At 52.7% G+C, this 14,981-nt stretch overlaps 5 protein-coding genes across 5 annotated transcripts; 3 read left to right on the forward strand and 2 right to left on the reverse strand.

Moving 5' to 3' along the window:
- Window positions 1-1,613: 1,613 nt before the first annotated feature.
- Window positions 1,614-4,820, forward strand: JN550_000479 (uncharacterized protein; the record flags this gene model as incomplete). Its single annotated transcript, XM_049316361.1, has 4 exons — window positions 1,614-2,735; window positions 2,791-3,618; window positions 3,696-3,938; window positions 3,999-4,820. 4 exons carry the CDS (start codon window positions 1,614-1,616, stop codon window positions 4,818-4,820), a joined length of 3,015 nt encoding a protein of 1,004 aa, XP_049177768.1.
- Window positions 4,821-6,168: 1,348 nt separating this feature from the next.
- JN550_000480 (uncharacterized protein) lies at window positions 6,169-7,347 on the forward strand (the record flags this gene model as incomplete). The annotated part of the gene is made up of 1 exon (XM_049316372.1): window positions 6,169-7,347. The coding sequence occupies one exon, from the start codon at window positions 6,169-6,171 to the stop codon at window positions 7,345-7,347; it is 1,179 nt and encodes a 392-aa protein (XP_049177769.1).
- Window positions 7,348-7,674: 327 nt separating this feature from the next.
- On the reverse strand, window positions 7,675-8,235 carry JN550_000481 (uncharacterized protein; the record flags this gene model as incomplete). Its single annotated transcript, XM_049316383.1, has 3 exons — window positions 7,675-7,724; window positions 7,788-7,882; window positions 7,961-8,235. 3 exons carry the CDS (start codon window positions 8,233-8,235, stop codon window positions 7,675-7,677), a joined length of 420 nt encoding a protein of 139 aa, XP_049177770.1.
- A 1,727-nt stretch (window positions 8,236-9,962) lies between these two features.
- JN550_000482 (uncharacterized protein) lies at window positions 9,963-11,728 on the forward strand (the record flags this gene model as incomplete). The annotated part of the gene is made up of 3 exons (XM_049316394.1): window positions 9,963-10,560; window positions 10,616-11,129; window positions 11,182-11,728. 3 exons carry the CDS (start codon window positions 9,963-9,965, stop codon window positions 11,726-11,728), a joined length of 1,659 nt encoding a protein of 552 aa, XP_049177771.1.
- A 1,259-nt stretch (window positions 11,729-12,987) lies between these two features.
- On the reverse strand, window positions 12,988-13,568 carry JN550_000483 (uncharacterized protein; the record flags this gene model as incomplete). Its single annotated transcript, XM_049316405.1, has 2 exons — window positions 12,988-13,150; window positions 13,213-13,568. 2 exons carry the CDS (start codon window positions 13,566-13,568, stop codon window positions 12,988-12,990), a joined length of 519 nt encoding a protein of 172 aa, XP_049177772.1.
- Window positions 13,569-14,981: the final 1,413 nt, after the last annotated feature.

Below are 14,981 nucleotides of genomic sequence, written 5' to 3' on the forward strand. Positions count from 1 at the left end.
CTTGTGTCGAATGACGATCAGTCTTTATAGCAACGTATTCGCTGCAATGCTGAATGCTCAATGTTGACCGACTCGGACTATATAGGTCGCAGAGGCAACCGCTTATGTTGCTCGTGGTGCCAGGCTGAGAATATGGTCAGACTGGTGAAGTGTCATTTCGGTGAGTGCAAACCAATGAAACGGGGGCTGAAATAGCATTGCGGATGCGGATTCATTATCAGGGCTGAGCGGTAAAGCCTCTGGTGACCCTTCGTCACACGTCTCACACCCGAAGCTTTTTGGGCCCATTTTGGACCTTGGGTCCATTCCTGGGGGTTTTTCCACTTGGGCAGCCAGCCCACGGGCGCGTCCGCCACGCTTGACTTAGCGCGTGACGCTAACGCTGTCTTACCTTCTCCGTAAATCCAAGGCACTGTCACTGGACACGGGTCAGGATCCAAAAAAAAAAAAAAAAATGCTCCGACAATGACCGAACCCTCGTGTCTGTGCTTCAAGTCAATGTATCTACCCTAGGCAAAGCAGATCATTTCCCCGTGGTCTTGGTCCTAAGGAAGAGGTTGTTGGTTGGCTCTGGTCCAGGTCGATTTGACCCGTTGGTCGGCCCGCTGTGGGGCAAGTAACTTATACCCCTAGAGCTAGAGAGACAAGCCCTAGAGTCTTCAGAGGTAAACAGGAGACCGTTTTAGTAGGTAAGTTGGTTGGCCACTGCCGTTTGTGGTAAACCCACCAAGGCCTTGGCCTCGGGGGGCTGCTAATGAAATGGAAATAGAGCTGACCCGCTCGGTTCGGTCAGTTTTTCGAATCACAGGGACCGCATTCAATGCCATTCAGATGCAACATCTTCAAACCATTGTACTGTAGCGCCTGGTTATTGATGATTTGGTGGAATGACGTATCGGGAGGGCTCCAGGTTAGTTGTCTACCGTCGCTCTTTTCCAGAAGGACTCGGTGAGATCCATTGGATCCTTCGCTTACAGTCTGCCTCATTTCCTTCTGCGCGAGTGTTGGTCACCATGCTCTTTGCAAGAAACTCGGGTGCGAATAACAGACAGCCTATATGCACAGCCTCCTGAGTATTTACAGTGGTATTCCAACGACGATGTGCAGGTCATGGGGAGACACCGCATTTCGCAAGGCTCTCTCATCGCATGCATCGTTTGGTGGTATCGAGCCTGCTTCATGAGGTTGACCATCAGTGGCGCAGCCGCTGCTTCGAACTGGAAATGGAGAATAGCCCCCAGAGGGCTGCGAGGAGGAGGGGTAGTGGCTCTCATACACCCCTGGCAGTGAGACTTTGCTGACCACTGAGTGCAGGAGATACAAGCCCACAATGAGGCTTTCGCTGCAGATGGACATTTATGTCGCACAGCTGCGGGAGCCCGCCGCGAGCCGGGCTTGAGGGCGCGAACCTCTCGAGTTGTCATCGCAAATTACAACTCATTGCCTTTAATTGTGGCCTGAGCTGCCATGAGCGAAGCAACTGTATCCTTGGTGTGTTCGAGCCTCACGACCCAACGCTCTGGTGAGCGCCCAACTGCATTGGAACCACCATAAGGCCACCAACTCCCAACGAAACACTGGCTGAGAATCGTTGGCCGTGACTTGCTAGCCCAATGGAGCACTCTCTCAGCAAACAGACACGATTCATGTCACGAGAACGGTCTCCGAACCCTGGCATTCGAGTATCCGTAGCTTCATCGGTTGAGCACGACCTGGATCGATACGACCACGCCGACGGGCTGGCTCGGGAGTTACAAGCATATGGGCTCCCCGACAAAAGTCAGCTGTCACCAGATGATGAAGATTACTCGTCGTCATCAGACTTCGTGTCAATTAAAAACGTCGAAGATTTCGGGTTTGGGGCTTCATGGTCTCGCCAGTTACAGAAGTATGCTTCCAGCGACCACACACCGAACGTCATCGGGCTGGACATAGAGCAGTCGGCACCAGAAAAAGAGCAAGAGAACGATTCAGGGCCAAACATATCGCACCCTTCCGATGCAGATTTGTTACGAATTGGCGAATTTCTCGCATCTCCACCCCCGGCGAAACGCGCAAGCGCCCAGGATTTCCGAGCGCACCTCGAAAAAGATTTGAGTGAAGAGGTGACAGTTTCATATCTGGAACGTCAATTACACTTAGCACAGTTGGACTCGAAGCATGACTCCAATAGCGCCTATGAGTACTTCATCCCCCAGGATAAGCTGTTCACGATCCTGAGCAAAAACAATGTTATGTACCTCTTCCAGCATATATTTCCGGACGATTCGCCCCGTCAGATACGAGATAGAGTAGCCATCGTGTGTAGTGAGAACCATTCTGTCAGCCGCCGCTTGATACTGGCAGTCCTTATAATAATCGGCAAAGCCCACTACATCGATGACTTCCTTCGTCACAGCATATGCGATATCAATCTCCCCCTTAGGCCTCATCGCACGCAAGATGAGGCACTCTCGAGGAAAAATCCATTTCATCGAAGGCAGGACGACGACAGCTTGACTCCACTTACAGTATTCCATAACTGGGAACAGAGGGCTCTGAGGTTCTTCCTTCATACACAATACGAGGTCCTTGCCCCATTCTTGGAAGTTGGGGGCCCGCGAGTTTGCTTCTACAAGTTTGACCCCAAAACTCCCCTCCCGTTTCTCGAGTGTACGTGGGTCCAGAACGGTGGCCATGGAACAGTTTGGAGAGTGAAAATCCATCCCGCCCACCACGGCTTTCGACACTCTCTGGTAAGTTTAGCAACGTTCTGCACCTCCTGTGGGTCGGGGACTTACCTAGTCGTAGGGAAGCGAGAACCCTTTTTTTGCAGTAAAGGCTGTTCATTCCAAAAAGTACGAGCGATATCGTGACGAAGTCAAAGTTCTGGAACGATTTAGCGGCAGTGCAACTGGCCACCCTCATCTCATCCGGCTTTTTATGGCATTCAAACATGGCGAGAACTATTACCTTCTTTTCCCGTGGGCTACAGGCAACCTCACAGACCTCTGGAGGACCGATCCGCTGCCAACTAGAAGTGCCGAAAAGACGCGATGGCTCTTTGACCAATGCCTTGGGATAGCCGACGGGTTGAAGAAAATCCATCGTCACGGATCTTGGCCCAAGCAGCAAAGATCAGGCGGCCATTCACAGCAGGAGGAGAACGGAAAGGATCTCGGAAGGCATGGGGATATCAAACCAGAGAACATACTTTGCTTCGACATGGATCACAGCGTGGAGCAACGTTTGGTCATTGCAGACTTCGGCCTGACTAAGTTTCACTCGTCACAAGCTACATCAGAGATCACTACCCCTAGCAACCTTCGTGGCTTGACTCGAACCTATCGACCTCCGGAATTCAGTCTGGAAGCACCTGTGTCACAAAAATGTGATGTTTGGAGCCTAGGATGTCTTTATCTTGAGTTTATCACGTGGTACCTTGTCGGATTCGACAAAACACGTGCCCAAAGCCCTGGAACCTTCAACAGTCTACGCCTTCAAGATGACGATAAAAGTGATCCCGGCCTCTTCGCCGAGGATATTGCCGAAGACAAGTTCTTCAATCTTTATCCACAGTGCAACGACGGAAGAGGGACTTTCCAATATGCTGCAGATGTAAAGACTTCTGTTAGAAAGGTAAGCATAGATTTGTGGATTCTCTAGAGTTCATCGTTTAATTCTGGATTCAGAAATTCTAACATGGTGTAATATAGTGGATTATATATCTGCGTGGGCTAGAACAATGTTCAGAAGCTATTCAAGACTTCTTGAACTTGATCGAAATTCACATGCTCGTTCCAGTTATCCATATGCGGGCGGACATGCGTAACGTCCAGCGCAGGCTGAAAATCATGGCAGATCGCTGTAACGGGAGTGATAACTATTGCACGGTCCGTCCATTGACTACGCCCGATCATAGCAGGCCTAAAGCAGCTCCAGCTATTGGAGGTCTCAGAGTACGCACTATTTCACTCCCACCTTCTTCACCATTGAGATACTTACTATGATGAAAACAGCCTGCAATTCATCAGCGCATGCTGAGACCAGAGCACTCCACCGGGGCCGATAGTGGCCGGCTACTTCTTGACACAGAAATCGACAGTGAGCTATTCCGGGAAGGTCTCATCGACGATGGTCAAAATGCGGAGCGTGGGCTAGGTGTTTCAACATCACGGCCTATGCTTCCCAACGGCCCTCATGACCAGCCAACTAGTCGAAGGCCATACCTTGGCGACAAAAGAGCCCCCGCCTTTGTTCCTCAAGAGTCGACCATGACGGTCCCAGATTCTCAATCATCAAGAACGCACGCACCGTCCACCAGCGCCACAACTCCGCCAGGCAGTGCCCACAATAGCCATGAAGACTTCAGGATGATTAGTGACGTTCCTCGTTCTTTGACTTCAACGTTCTCGACCACTGCCACGGAGAACTCAAGAGAGAGAGTTCTTAAGGGGAATGCGAAAAGAGCACCTCGATCGACCGAGGTCAGAGATGGCGCCCCAGCTCCGCGATATCAAGGATCCTTACGTGCCACTTCACCTGCTGATGGCCGACTTCCGAGCACGGCAACGTCGTACACTGCAGCAAGCGATAATCCAGTCGCATATGATGACACACATAGAGAGACAGAGCACAAGGCGCATGTACTTCCTGTGGGAGTCCTGCATAGGGATGCGCCCATGGCAGATGAACGACGGCGTATTTTATCGCAGCACAGAGAGCAGAGATCTTTGCAACGCTTCAGGCGACGACTTCGCCGCATTTGCAAAGACTTGCGGGAGATTTTCACAATACTTGACCCACACAAGAGGCGAAGATCTGCTCACTTGGCCTTATGAAACGCGCCAGGGTTGAGGGAGCGCCTGCTACCATATTGATACCGCATCAACTACACACAACTCTGCAACAAACATTGTATATAAGCAACCTGCAAGCGACGAGCGTGACATAAAGATACCCCTCAATTGAAATACCCTCAATCATTGCATTTCAATCTTATTCCTTGTCTGTCAAGTCTTGTGTGGCCTTCACCTGGCTCTCTGGTAACCGAACGATGTGCCTACTACACATGCAGCAGAGTTAGGGGTTAATGCTTTCATATTTAGACGACCTCATAAAGGCTTACTTTCAGCCTCAGACATTTCCAATACCTCAAGAGTCACGATTTATCAGATCTGAATGGCGTTTCTAGAGGGAGCTGTGAGTGATTGATTGGCAGGCTGTAAAGTACTGCCATTGGCCCCGCCAGAGGTATGCGCGATGTGTGGCACTGCACTAGATGACATAGACGTTGATCCTTAACTTGTTTACATACCGATGCAATGGGAGACCAATAAGAGAGCAATGAGAGGGCAGGCTGTCACTTCCTTGTCAAATGATACCCTCTCTGAACTCCTCTCCCTAGAACTGGGCAGTCGGAGCTCAAAAGCAGAAATCGCAAGCACCGAGAGTAGGGAGAATTGTACCACATTTCTTGAATCATTTATATTGAACAATGTGAGGTTAAACCAGCCCGCCATCTGGAGGCAGATCTAGGAGTCGTTCCTAAGCACAGGCGGCGACCATGCGCGCGCGGTATACCTATCCTAGTTGGGTTTCAAATGGGGGTTAATAGAAGGACAGTCACGAACAATGTGGGGCAAGAATGATGGGATTGATTCATTTTAACCAAGTGAATCATAGCTGGTTTTGTGAAAGCATTGCAGCAAGGCGTTTGTTTCTTGTTGAAAGCCAGGGCCCTATAGGCTGACCAGTCGCGAACCGCGCGAGACTCCTGCTCACCAACCCGTGCGCTGGTGCTGCAACATACCAGAATGGACTTGCCGCACGTTTGTAATTAACTAGGGGCACTTCTTAAGGGCAATGTCTGTCTGCTGAGCAATTGCAGTAACTACTTGCCCTGATTGAATCCGCGCTAGCAGACCATGGCCCTTTCTTCGATACCGACGAGAAACAGTTGACACCACGCCCAGCTGGCAAGGCACACCATCTCCCTGACGTTGCAAGGCTTTTCACTCTATTCCATTCCGCTCGAGGCTGTTCTTGAATATTCTTCTCACGTTGGCATCGGGAAATCCATCACGCAGCTCGAGTTTTGGCATCGTTGTATTTTCAGTCTTTGTCGCGTTCAGTATACGATCTGCAAGTATCCTACCGACGTTAGCACAACAAAAGCTGAAGGCTTCGATGGAAACTACTGGGCTCAAGTCTGTTCCATCACTCACCCTCCGCGCAACATCGCGGCCTGATGATCGCACGAACCAGGTTTCCCAATCGCCACAGGACCTCGCCTCTTGCGGCGCCGCGCTCCACCTTGAAGACTCATCTGCGTCAACCCACAAGGACGTAGGTGAACCTCAATTTTCTCACCGCACTTCTACGTCTCCCATCTCACACTCTGCACCACCTCGAGCACCGCGACTGGGCTCTGTTCCTTATGACAGGATGGCGAGCCTACTTGAAGTCGACCACTTTCGACTGCCCTCTCCGGAGACAGATACATCACGTCGTTCAACGGGAGACACTAGCATCACAGAACCGTTTGATTCCTCCCCGGTCTTGAGCATCAAACCATTCAGACCCCAGAGCCCTGTTCAGAGTCGTAAAAGAAAAATTCCCTACTCAGCCCGAGCTGCCCGGGCTGCGCACAAAGCCGCGAGAGTCGGAAGCAAGGAGAATTCAGTACGAGTTCCAAGGCGAATGAGTCCTGCCAATACGACCCAACTTCAATCTCCCATCTCGGTGGATGGGGACATGAGTCGAGTTTGGCAAGACTTGGACGGCAACAAGACCATCGGCGACGTCGAGAGTGATACAGACGCGCAGCCCAGAAAGATCGCCCATATCAAGAACGGGGTCGTGGACATCGAGTTCAGTAACGATGAATCCATGGATTGCGAAGGTAAGGAGAGCCCGTCCGACTCTTCGCCGCAGACACGAGAGATACGAGAGACGCGGGAATTGCGTATACCTTCAGGCTGGACGCCAATCAACCGCGATCGCAACGTCGCTTGGGAGAGCAGCACCGCAAGTTCTGGCGCCATCAACCCCTTCAAGGAGAAGGTATCCAGAAAGAAGCCCGACAGAGTGGGGGGCGGCATCGTCTGGTCGACCCTCATCGACCCCCTCTGGCGGCACGATGCCAGCCTCAACATGCTGGCTGGACGTAGGAAGAAGGCGCAGGCGCGTGCGGAAGAGCGCCAGAGGATGTTGGATCTGGCTCGAGTTCAGGGACTGCCGGTGGCGAAGAAGCGCCGAGTCGAGCCAAGCCCTGCCTCCAAGAGGAAGAGGGATGCTGTTGGCGGGTCCGAAGCAACGACAGAGAGTGATGAGGGCCACATCATGCCAATGGAATGCGACTACTGAAGGAAAGGCACAGCGAAGGATAATGTACACCGCCAGACGGGATTGTAAGAGTGCTGCATGCACGTGGTGTAGAAACTGTCATTAGGAGCACCAGGGACACGGAGCTGGGATGTCTTTTGCACACACACTCGTGTATTGGGTATCATAGTTCCCAAAACGTCATAGAATACAGTAACCCTAGAGCCTTCGATAGACAAACAGAACCATATAAAAAATCCCACCGAAGAGTGGAGAGTTTCTCAAACTCGATCAAATACACAGACGCAGCAACCAGCCGCCCAACGCCGCACACATAAGTCCTGCTCTTGGCCGCTACGTGGTAGCTGCTTATTCGGAGCCCTCAGCCTCGTGGTTCCGGCGCAGGAGCTCAAAGTTGGCTGTTCGCGGCCGTTAGCTCAGCTTGACTCTAGAGTGCCTTGGTGGCAGATTGTGGAACTCACTCTGGTAGATGTTCAGGAACGACCGCGACTTGCCCTCGGCGTTGGCGTCGGGAACGGTGCTCATGACGGCGTTGCCCTCGACGTAGACGGTAGATCTGGATTGCGGAACAGAACCGATTAGCCTCTGCCCCCCGTGTGCCCTGGTTATCTCCGGGCGGAGAGGAACTACTCACCCCTTGGGCAGGTTGGTCAGGTAGTCGCGGCGCGGGCCCTCAGGCTCGAAGCTGGCGACCTTGAACCAGCTGGTGACGCGGTTGTCGCGGGGGCCCGAGTTGCTGGCGACGGCGTACTCGACGACCTCGCGGCCGCTGGCGGTGGCCTTGACCTCGGGGGTGGCGGCCAGGTTGCCGACGATGGTGATCTTGGCCAGCTCGCGGGGCGAGGTCGAGCTGAAGGCGCGCATGAAGCGCGGGGCGGCGGTGGCGCGGCGGGCGAGGAAGGCAGACATCTTGGTGTGTTGCTGAGGCGGAGAAGACGGCTTGGATGAGAGAAATGGACAGCGTCGAAGTGAACGAATATCAGCTCTGGACGGTTGGGGGGGGAGGGGGGTGCTTATCAGGACTGGCGATGCGATGAGGGCGAAGTGGACCTCGAGCTTTGAATGCGCGGCGGCAGCTTCGAAAATCTGGGGGCGGTGCGCGTTTGCGACGCGGTCGGCTCGAACCAAGGCGACCCCTAATTTCCAATTTCCGTGCTGCTGCCTGCATAGAGCATAGAGCACAAAGCATTAAAGCATAAAGCATTGAGTGGCTGCATGGTCCGAGCTCCCTCACGCCAGCCCGACCGACTTGGCCTTTAGCACTAGAGCTAGTTGTGTGCCTCGCATAATCGCATGTTGAGACGACACGGCAATTTTATGGGGGCCGACGTGCCTTGAAATGTTTCTCAAGACTATCCTAGGCAAGGAATACAAGGCTTCTGGGAAGTATCCATTATGGGTGGCTCTAATCGGAGAGTACATCTTGGTACTTCCTCCTCCTTCATCGCGTCGGCATGTCCCCGATGCCCAGGTCTTATACTTCCACGGGGCTAGTATACCCATATCGTTCCTTCTTTTGATAACCCAAGTCTGAGCTGAGCACCCTTCAAGTCTTAGGGGCTGCAATATCCTAGGCCATCAGATTCGTGTGTCTGGATTCTCGGTCATCGTGGCTCCTGCTTTGCCCGTTCGTAGGAGGCAGTGGTGGCTGTTTGACGCCTGGTTGACAAAATGCCTTGATGAATGCCGCACTCAGCCCTCGTCCCCTTTCGCTTCCTTCATCGAAGCAGAGAGGCGCTCATCTCGAGGATGAAAGCATAGATGCGTCCTACACAGTCTCTTTAGACTGCTTGATTCATGATATGGGGCAAGCAGCGATCATGGCCGGGAAACCCGCGGCAGTCTGCTGACCAACTATCTTGCTGACTCTTGTCGAACAGCAACCCACGTGGATTTGTGTGTCTGAGGATACCTTCTAGGCCTGAAACTTGGGCGAACAGATTACGGGCTACACACCCAGTGAGATCTAGACACAACGGGGTTTCGTCTGAGGCACATCTGTACAGGAGCCCATAGGCAGGCTAGGCATTCTTCTGGTGGCCCTCGACGTCGGTCTTTCGAAACACTTAATTGCGTCTTCTCGGCACTGAGCTGACACGTAATGTAAACTGCCGCGCCTTGAGATAATTGGTGCAGCACACGCATATGGCACCTAGTCGCCATCGAGGTACTAGGACAGTTGACTATCCTGCGCGAACAGAATTACCAGGCGTTCATTAACGTTTGTGATTGTTTACATCGTCGTCCGTTGGCAGTTGCCCGCTTTTCGACCTTCGTCTTAAAAGTGAACTTGGTAATATGGCTGGCTCCAGCATCGCTGCGGTGACTGAACTCTTCCTCAACCAGGCAACGAGGGGGAGATCTTCACCATCTGCTTTCCTCAACCACCTTTTGGATCGTAGAAGGAGCAAAAATCCAACGAAATCCAAGCTTCATGATCGCTTGACGCATCCTCATTCCTTCGTTCGCACACAGAGCCTTCAGCTCTCTCTCTTTCTGTGTTTGTGACTTCGTGCCGGCGAGGCTAGGGCACCAAACTGCTCTGCTGCCGCCGGCGGAATTCGCACCCATCCCGCTTCTGGCACTGTTCTCTCCAATGCTTTCAAGAAACAATTCGCCTCGATCAGACTTCGATGATGACGGCCGTTACATACGCGCCGCTGGCGGGTCCTGCGCCTAATGGATACGCCGCGGGCATGCGCGCCAACCAGATCTGCCGCGTTTCCCTTGCCATCATCGGCACTGCGTTGTTGTGGGTGCCCTTCCGCCTTCTCGTTCAGAATAGGGAGTTTGTCGCCACGGTCCTTGTGGTCGACGTTGCCATCATCAACCTCTTCACCATCATCAACGCCTCCGTCTGGCCAAATGACCACTGGGACGACTGGTGGGACGGACAGGGCCTCTGCGACCTCGAGGTATACGTGACCGTCCCACTGCACACCCTCTATGCTGCCTGTATCTTCGCTATCATGCGAAACCTCGCACACCGGCTCCGATTGCGAAGAATGGGCGAACTCACCAAGCGCGAGAAGAGGCGCGAGACCGTCCTTCAAGCCGTCATACTCTTCACCGTCCCTGTCATCCAGCTCGTATGTATGTGGTTTGTCCAGACGCAGCGCTACCTCATCGGCGGTGTTTTGGGCTGTTTCGCAAGCTATGATGACGATGTGTTGAAGATCATCGTTTTCAATTCACCCCCTGCTCTCTTTGCCGTCTTCACGGTGCCGTTCGCATGTGAGTAACGAACATCGCAGGATCCCAGGTCTCAGAGATACTGACCATCATATAGATCTCACATGGAAGCGTTTCCGACAGGCCTCAAAATCTACCAGGGCTGCGCTGCAAGCAAACACTGAGGCCTCATCGCGCTCCCACCGTGCCCGCAAACGACTGTACTTGATGGCCTTGTCCATCATCACACCATATGTGCCTCTGCAGATTGCGTTCCTTGTGTACAATGCTAAGACCACACAGCTGCATGACTACAGCTTGCAGCAGGTCCACTCCGGCTCGAGCGCATACCCCTGGAATGCTGTCACCTTTGTCCCGTACTGGATGATCAACTTCGTGGCCATGAACCAGCCGTACGTTGCCATCGTCACGGCCATCCCCATAGTCTGGTTCTTCGGCATGACGAAGGAGGCAATCGAAACGTACCGCAAGTTTCTGTGTCGCCTCGGACTTTCCAAGTGTTTCCCCAGACTCAAGGATCCTTATGAGCCCGATCGTCCCCGCAGCGTCATTGAGCCAGGCAGAATCAGCCGGCTGAGCACGTCCAGGTATGCCATTACTAGCATTGGCAGGTGAGTTGAACCTTGCGCCCACGAACGGCGAAGCCTGCTGACGGCAACATAGCTCCCACACCGGGGCCGGCGTCCGCCATAGCGGCCTTCCGAACGTCCACCATCAAGCCATCATCACATCCGATGGTCCGTATATCCCGCCGCGTCACTCGTCCGCTTCTGGTCCCTCCATCCCTCCCCGTGGCTCATCACTGGAAGGCGGCATTTTGAAGCGCGTTCAATTTGCCGTGAAGATGCCTTCTATCCAGTCCCTCCGGAGCTTAGGCAAGAAGAAGCCGAAACATGAAAGCGCTTCGGGTGCTATCGGCGACGTGGAACAGATGATCCCGCTCCAGGACCTGGGCACGGGGGCCCTGCCGCGAACGCCCGGCTCCGCGCCCTCGCCGCAAGTGCCGCTGACGCCGTTCGGGCCGCTGACGGGCGAGCACGGCGGCGGCTCGGTCTCGACGCACGACATGTGCTCGTCTCCGTTCGGCGAGCTCGGCACGCGCAGCCAGAGCGCCAACTCGCTCTGGCCCGGCCTCCTCGGCCACCTCCGCGGATCGTCGTCCTCGCAGCGGCCCGTGAGCGAGCACTTCGCCGGCGACGCCGAAGCTTAGCAGGACTTCTTGCGTCACCAGCGCGCCAACAGCCGCCCGGAGAACCACCCGGACCACCCAGACTACCGCGGCCCGAGACGGAACTTTGGACACCGCTCGTGGGGTGCGCTGGACACGTGAGAAGGTGATGTTGCGTGGCTAGAGATCATGGCCGAAATTGTGGAGGCGACGCCGGAGGCGGACCCGGAGGTGAGAGCTGAATCGTCGAACGGCATCCGTTCGCGCTTTTTGCGTGCTTTTCCTCTTTGGTTTTGTCTCACGTCGAGACAGTGGGTGAGAGACCTGGGGAACGTGTGATTTGAAGCACGTTCACCGGTTTTGGTCGTTTGGTTGATGATTTCTGGATCCAAATCCTGGAAAGCTGAGATAAGACAAAAGGGATGAAAGAGAATTTGGGCTTTTGTGAATGTTTGGGCTGCGTCGATCACCCAATTTACGGTGGACAAGGACAGATTCTCCGCGAACGAAGGGCTTGAACGCTTTGTAAGAAGCTCCCGAGATTCAAGACAGTCGTGGCATGCTGCCCACGCATAGAGTATTGGATCGTGAGCTGATTTCAAGCATGAGAACGTGTTCTGATTGCGAACGGGCCTAGTAAGCCCGGCCCACGGGAATAAGTATCGAGAACCCCTTTTCGGCAGTTCCGCCGTGGAGCCCCGGAAGGATTGTTGTCTGTGATGCCATCGTCAGCGTTCGTTTTCGTTCCTTAGGTCATCTAATGGAAAGAGTCGCTTGTTTTGGACTTTCACACCACATAAACATGTGTGGGAGAAAGGAGGAGCGGGTAGCGTGGCAGCACCCGCCAGTCCAGGGGCGGCTGGTTCGTTAGTAAACTTCGATGTCAATCTCAGGTCCTAAGCAGCCTCCACTATACGCATCGAGACCTCTCAAGGCATCTCCCATTTGCATGAAGCAAAGTAGTGATATTTCTCCTTCTTAAAATATGCATAGCAGAGCATCGTTACGTTACCCCCTGGCCTTAGTCACAACTTTATTTGGTGGAAAGGAGATCTCATCAGTCTCTCACTGGCAAACAAATCAGCCTCGTCTTCCACACGTCATATACGTAGCTATTTTATCGAGATCGAGATCGGTAGTTGAGCACACCCACGATATGTGTACTCTCGTAGCCTTCTAACTTCTACGAATGTGTCCTCTCTATGACTGCCCTTTGCAGCCACATAGCATCGAGCCGCGGCTTATGCATGACCAACTGTTGAGCATGTAGCGTGAATCGAGCCTTGCACATCCCACTGGCGCTACAGACCCAAGAATCCGCCCAACCAATCTTCCTTACCAAGCGGGACACCCTTCGCCCTCAAGATGGAGTATGCTGTTGAAATATGGAAGAAGAAATTTGGCAGTACATGAGTCAACATGAAGTCCATCAGATAAATCGTGTGGTCCTGGCCCTTGAAATGCCTTTTGAAACAATATCAGCAGCTAGAGTCTATCCGCTGTTCTCTTCACGCAATGATACTTACATCTCAAATTTCTCTCCCTCCTTTCCTTGCGTCTTTGCCAAGTCAAACGACTTCACTAGCTCTTGCGTTCGCTCGACCCGCTTCTTCAGGTCCTCGAATGTCTTCTCATTCTCGTCCCATGGTGGCAGGACTTCGCCGCTCAGGCGGCCGAGGTTCGTCCGCACGACACGGCTTGTGAATTGGACCTGGAAAGAGAGCGGGAGTTGGTCCTCGACCACACGAGCATCTACGAGGGAGTTGACGTCAATGTCATTCTCTTTGGCGTGTTGCTCGGCTTTCGATAAAATATGTGCGAATGTGTCTAGGCCCCTGTTGAAGGTCGAGACGACGATCTCGGGGACTTGTTGGATCGACATCTTACTCTGAAGTAGCTACAAAACACACGATTCTGGAGGATTTGCAGCACTGACTCAAATAAGGGAACTTGAACTATATACGCCACTGATTATGATACGGGATAGTGCAAGGCTGGGGTCCAAAGCCTTGGTGGCACTAAGCGAAAAGGCTACGACCGTACAAGCCCACCAATGGTATCGTTCACATGACTGAGTAGTATCCATGTGGGACCGTAAGCTGCATATGCCAAAAGTCTCGAGCATATGCATTTGCATCACAACCATGCCAAAAATCCACTGCATAAGCGTCGACTTGAGTCTGAGCGGCCCAACACTATCCAATGGGAGGCTATGGACAAGGTGTAGGGGTCCTTCTCCTTCAGCAAGCCGCCAGCATCAGTACATGTTGCAGAGCTGTGCTACCCGGACCACCTATGTTCATCCCTGGCTTCCATCAAGCGTGGAGTTTTGCAGCCCGCTGTATTGGATAAAATTTCAAATGGACTCATTTTAGTTTTACAGTGTGCATAGGACAACCTGTTAGCCTGGTGGGCATATCAGCCTTCCGCAACAGAAGGGCGGTACAGCAGGCTAATATATCAACCCTGCCACAGTAGGAGTAGGGACTGATCAGTAACTTCTTCCAGCTAGGTGGTACGTTGGATAGTAATTCATGCCTGGCCACTTGTCTCTTTTCAAGTACCGCAACACAGCTCACACCTCTCAATTAAAAGTTTATCCGTGGTCATTTGTGTTGTTGTTTCTTCAATACTTCAAATGTTTGACTTAAGCTTCACTTAATCAGTCTCTTCAGATCACACGACGTGACTACACCATCATTATAGTGAGAGATCTTCGATCGGTAAGGTGACAATGCGTATCTCTATCTTTAAACCAACGAAATTAAGCCCTACAACTGGAAAATCCCACCATCATCAAAAGACTGAGGAAGAATACCCACGTTCCAGTCTTGAGGAGTCGGGATAGATTTAAATGTTCAAAACTTTCATCATGACCCGATTTGTGCAACTCCTCATCTGCACTGGGCAGTTGACACCGCCGCGATAACAAAATTTAGGTTCACGCTCAGCGGAATTCTATACGTCGCTTGAACGAAAATACGAAACCTCTGATTTGACATCAGGCGTCTCGCTGCTTTCTCCATCATGGGCTCTGGCCTGCAGCGAATCCACAGGCGTAGATGAATTCGACTGGTGTCAAATAGTCGAGTAAATTTTCATAAAAATGCCATGATCATGAACACAAACGTCAACGCAGAATTGGGTTCATGCGTTGAACTGACGGTGCCCGAAGGGTCCAGAAGCACTTTGATGGGATGTGCACGACCGACTTGACACACCGGCAGGGAGGACCGTTTGGTTTCTTGACGTTACGATATAATCACTGCCCCAGTCACAAAGGTATCATAACATC

The sequence above is a fragment of the Neoarthrinium moseri genome, assembly GCF_022829205.1.
Source record: "Neoarthrinium moseri strain CBS 164.80 chromosome Unknown scaffold1_Wmoseri_CBS_16480, whole genome shotgun sequence".
In the NCBI taxonomy this organism is placed as follows: domain Eukaryota; kingdom Fungi; phylum Ascomycota; class Sordariomycetes; order Amphisphaeriales; family Apiosporaceae; genus Neoarthrinium; species Neoarthrinium moseri.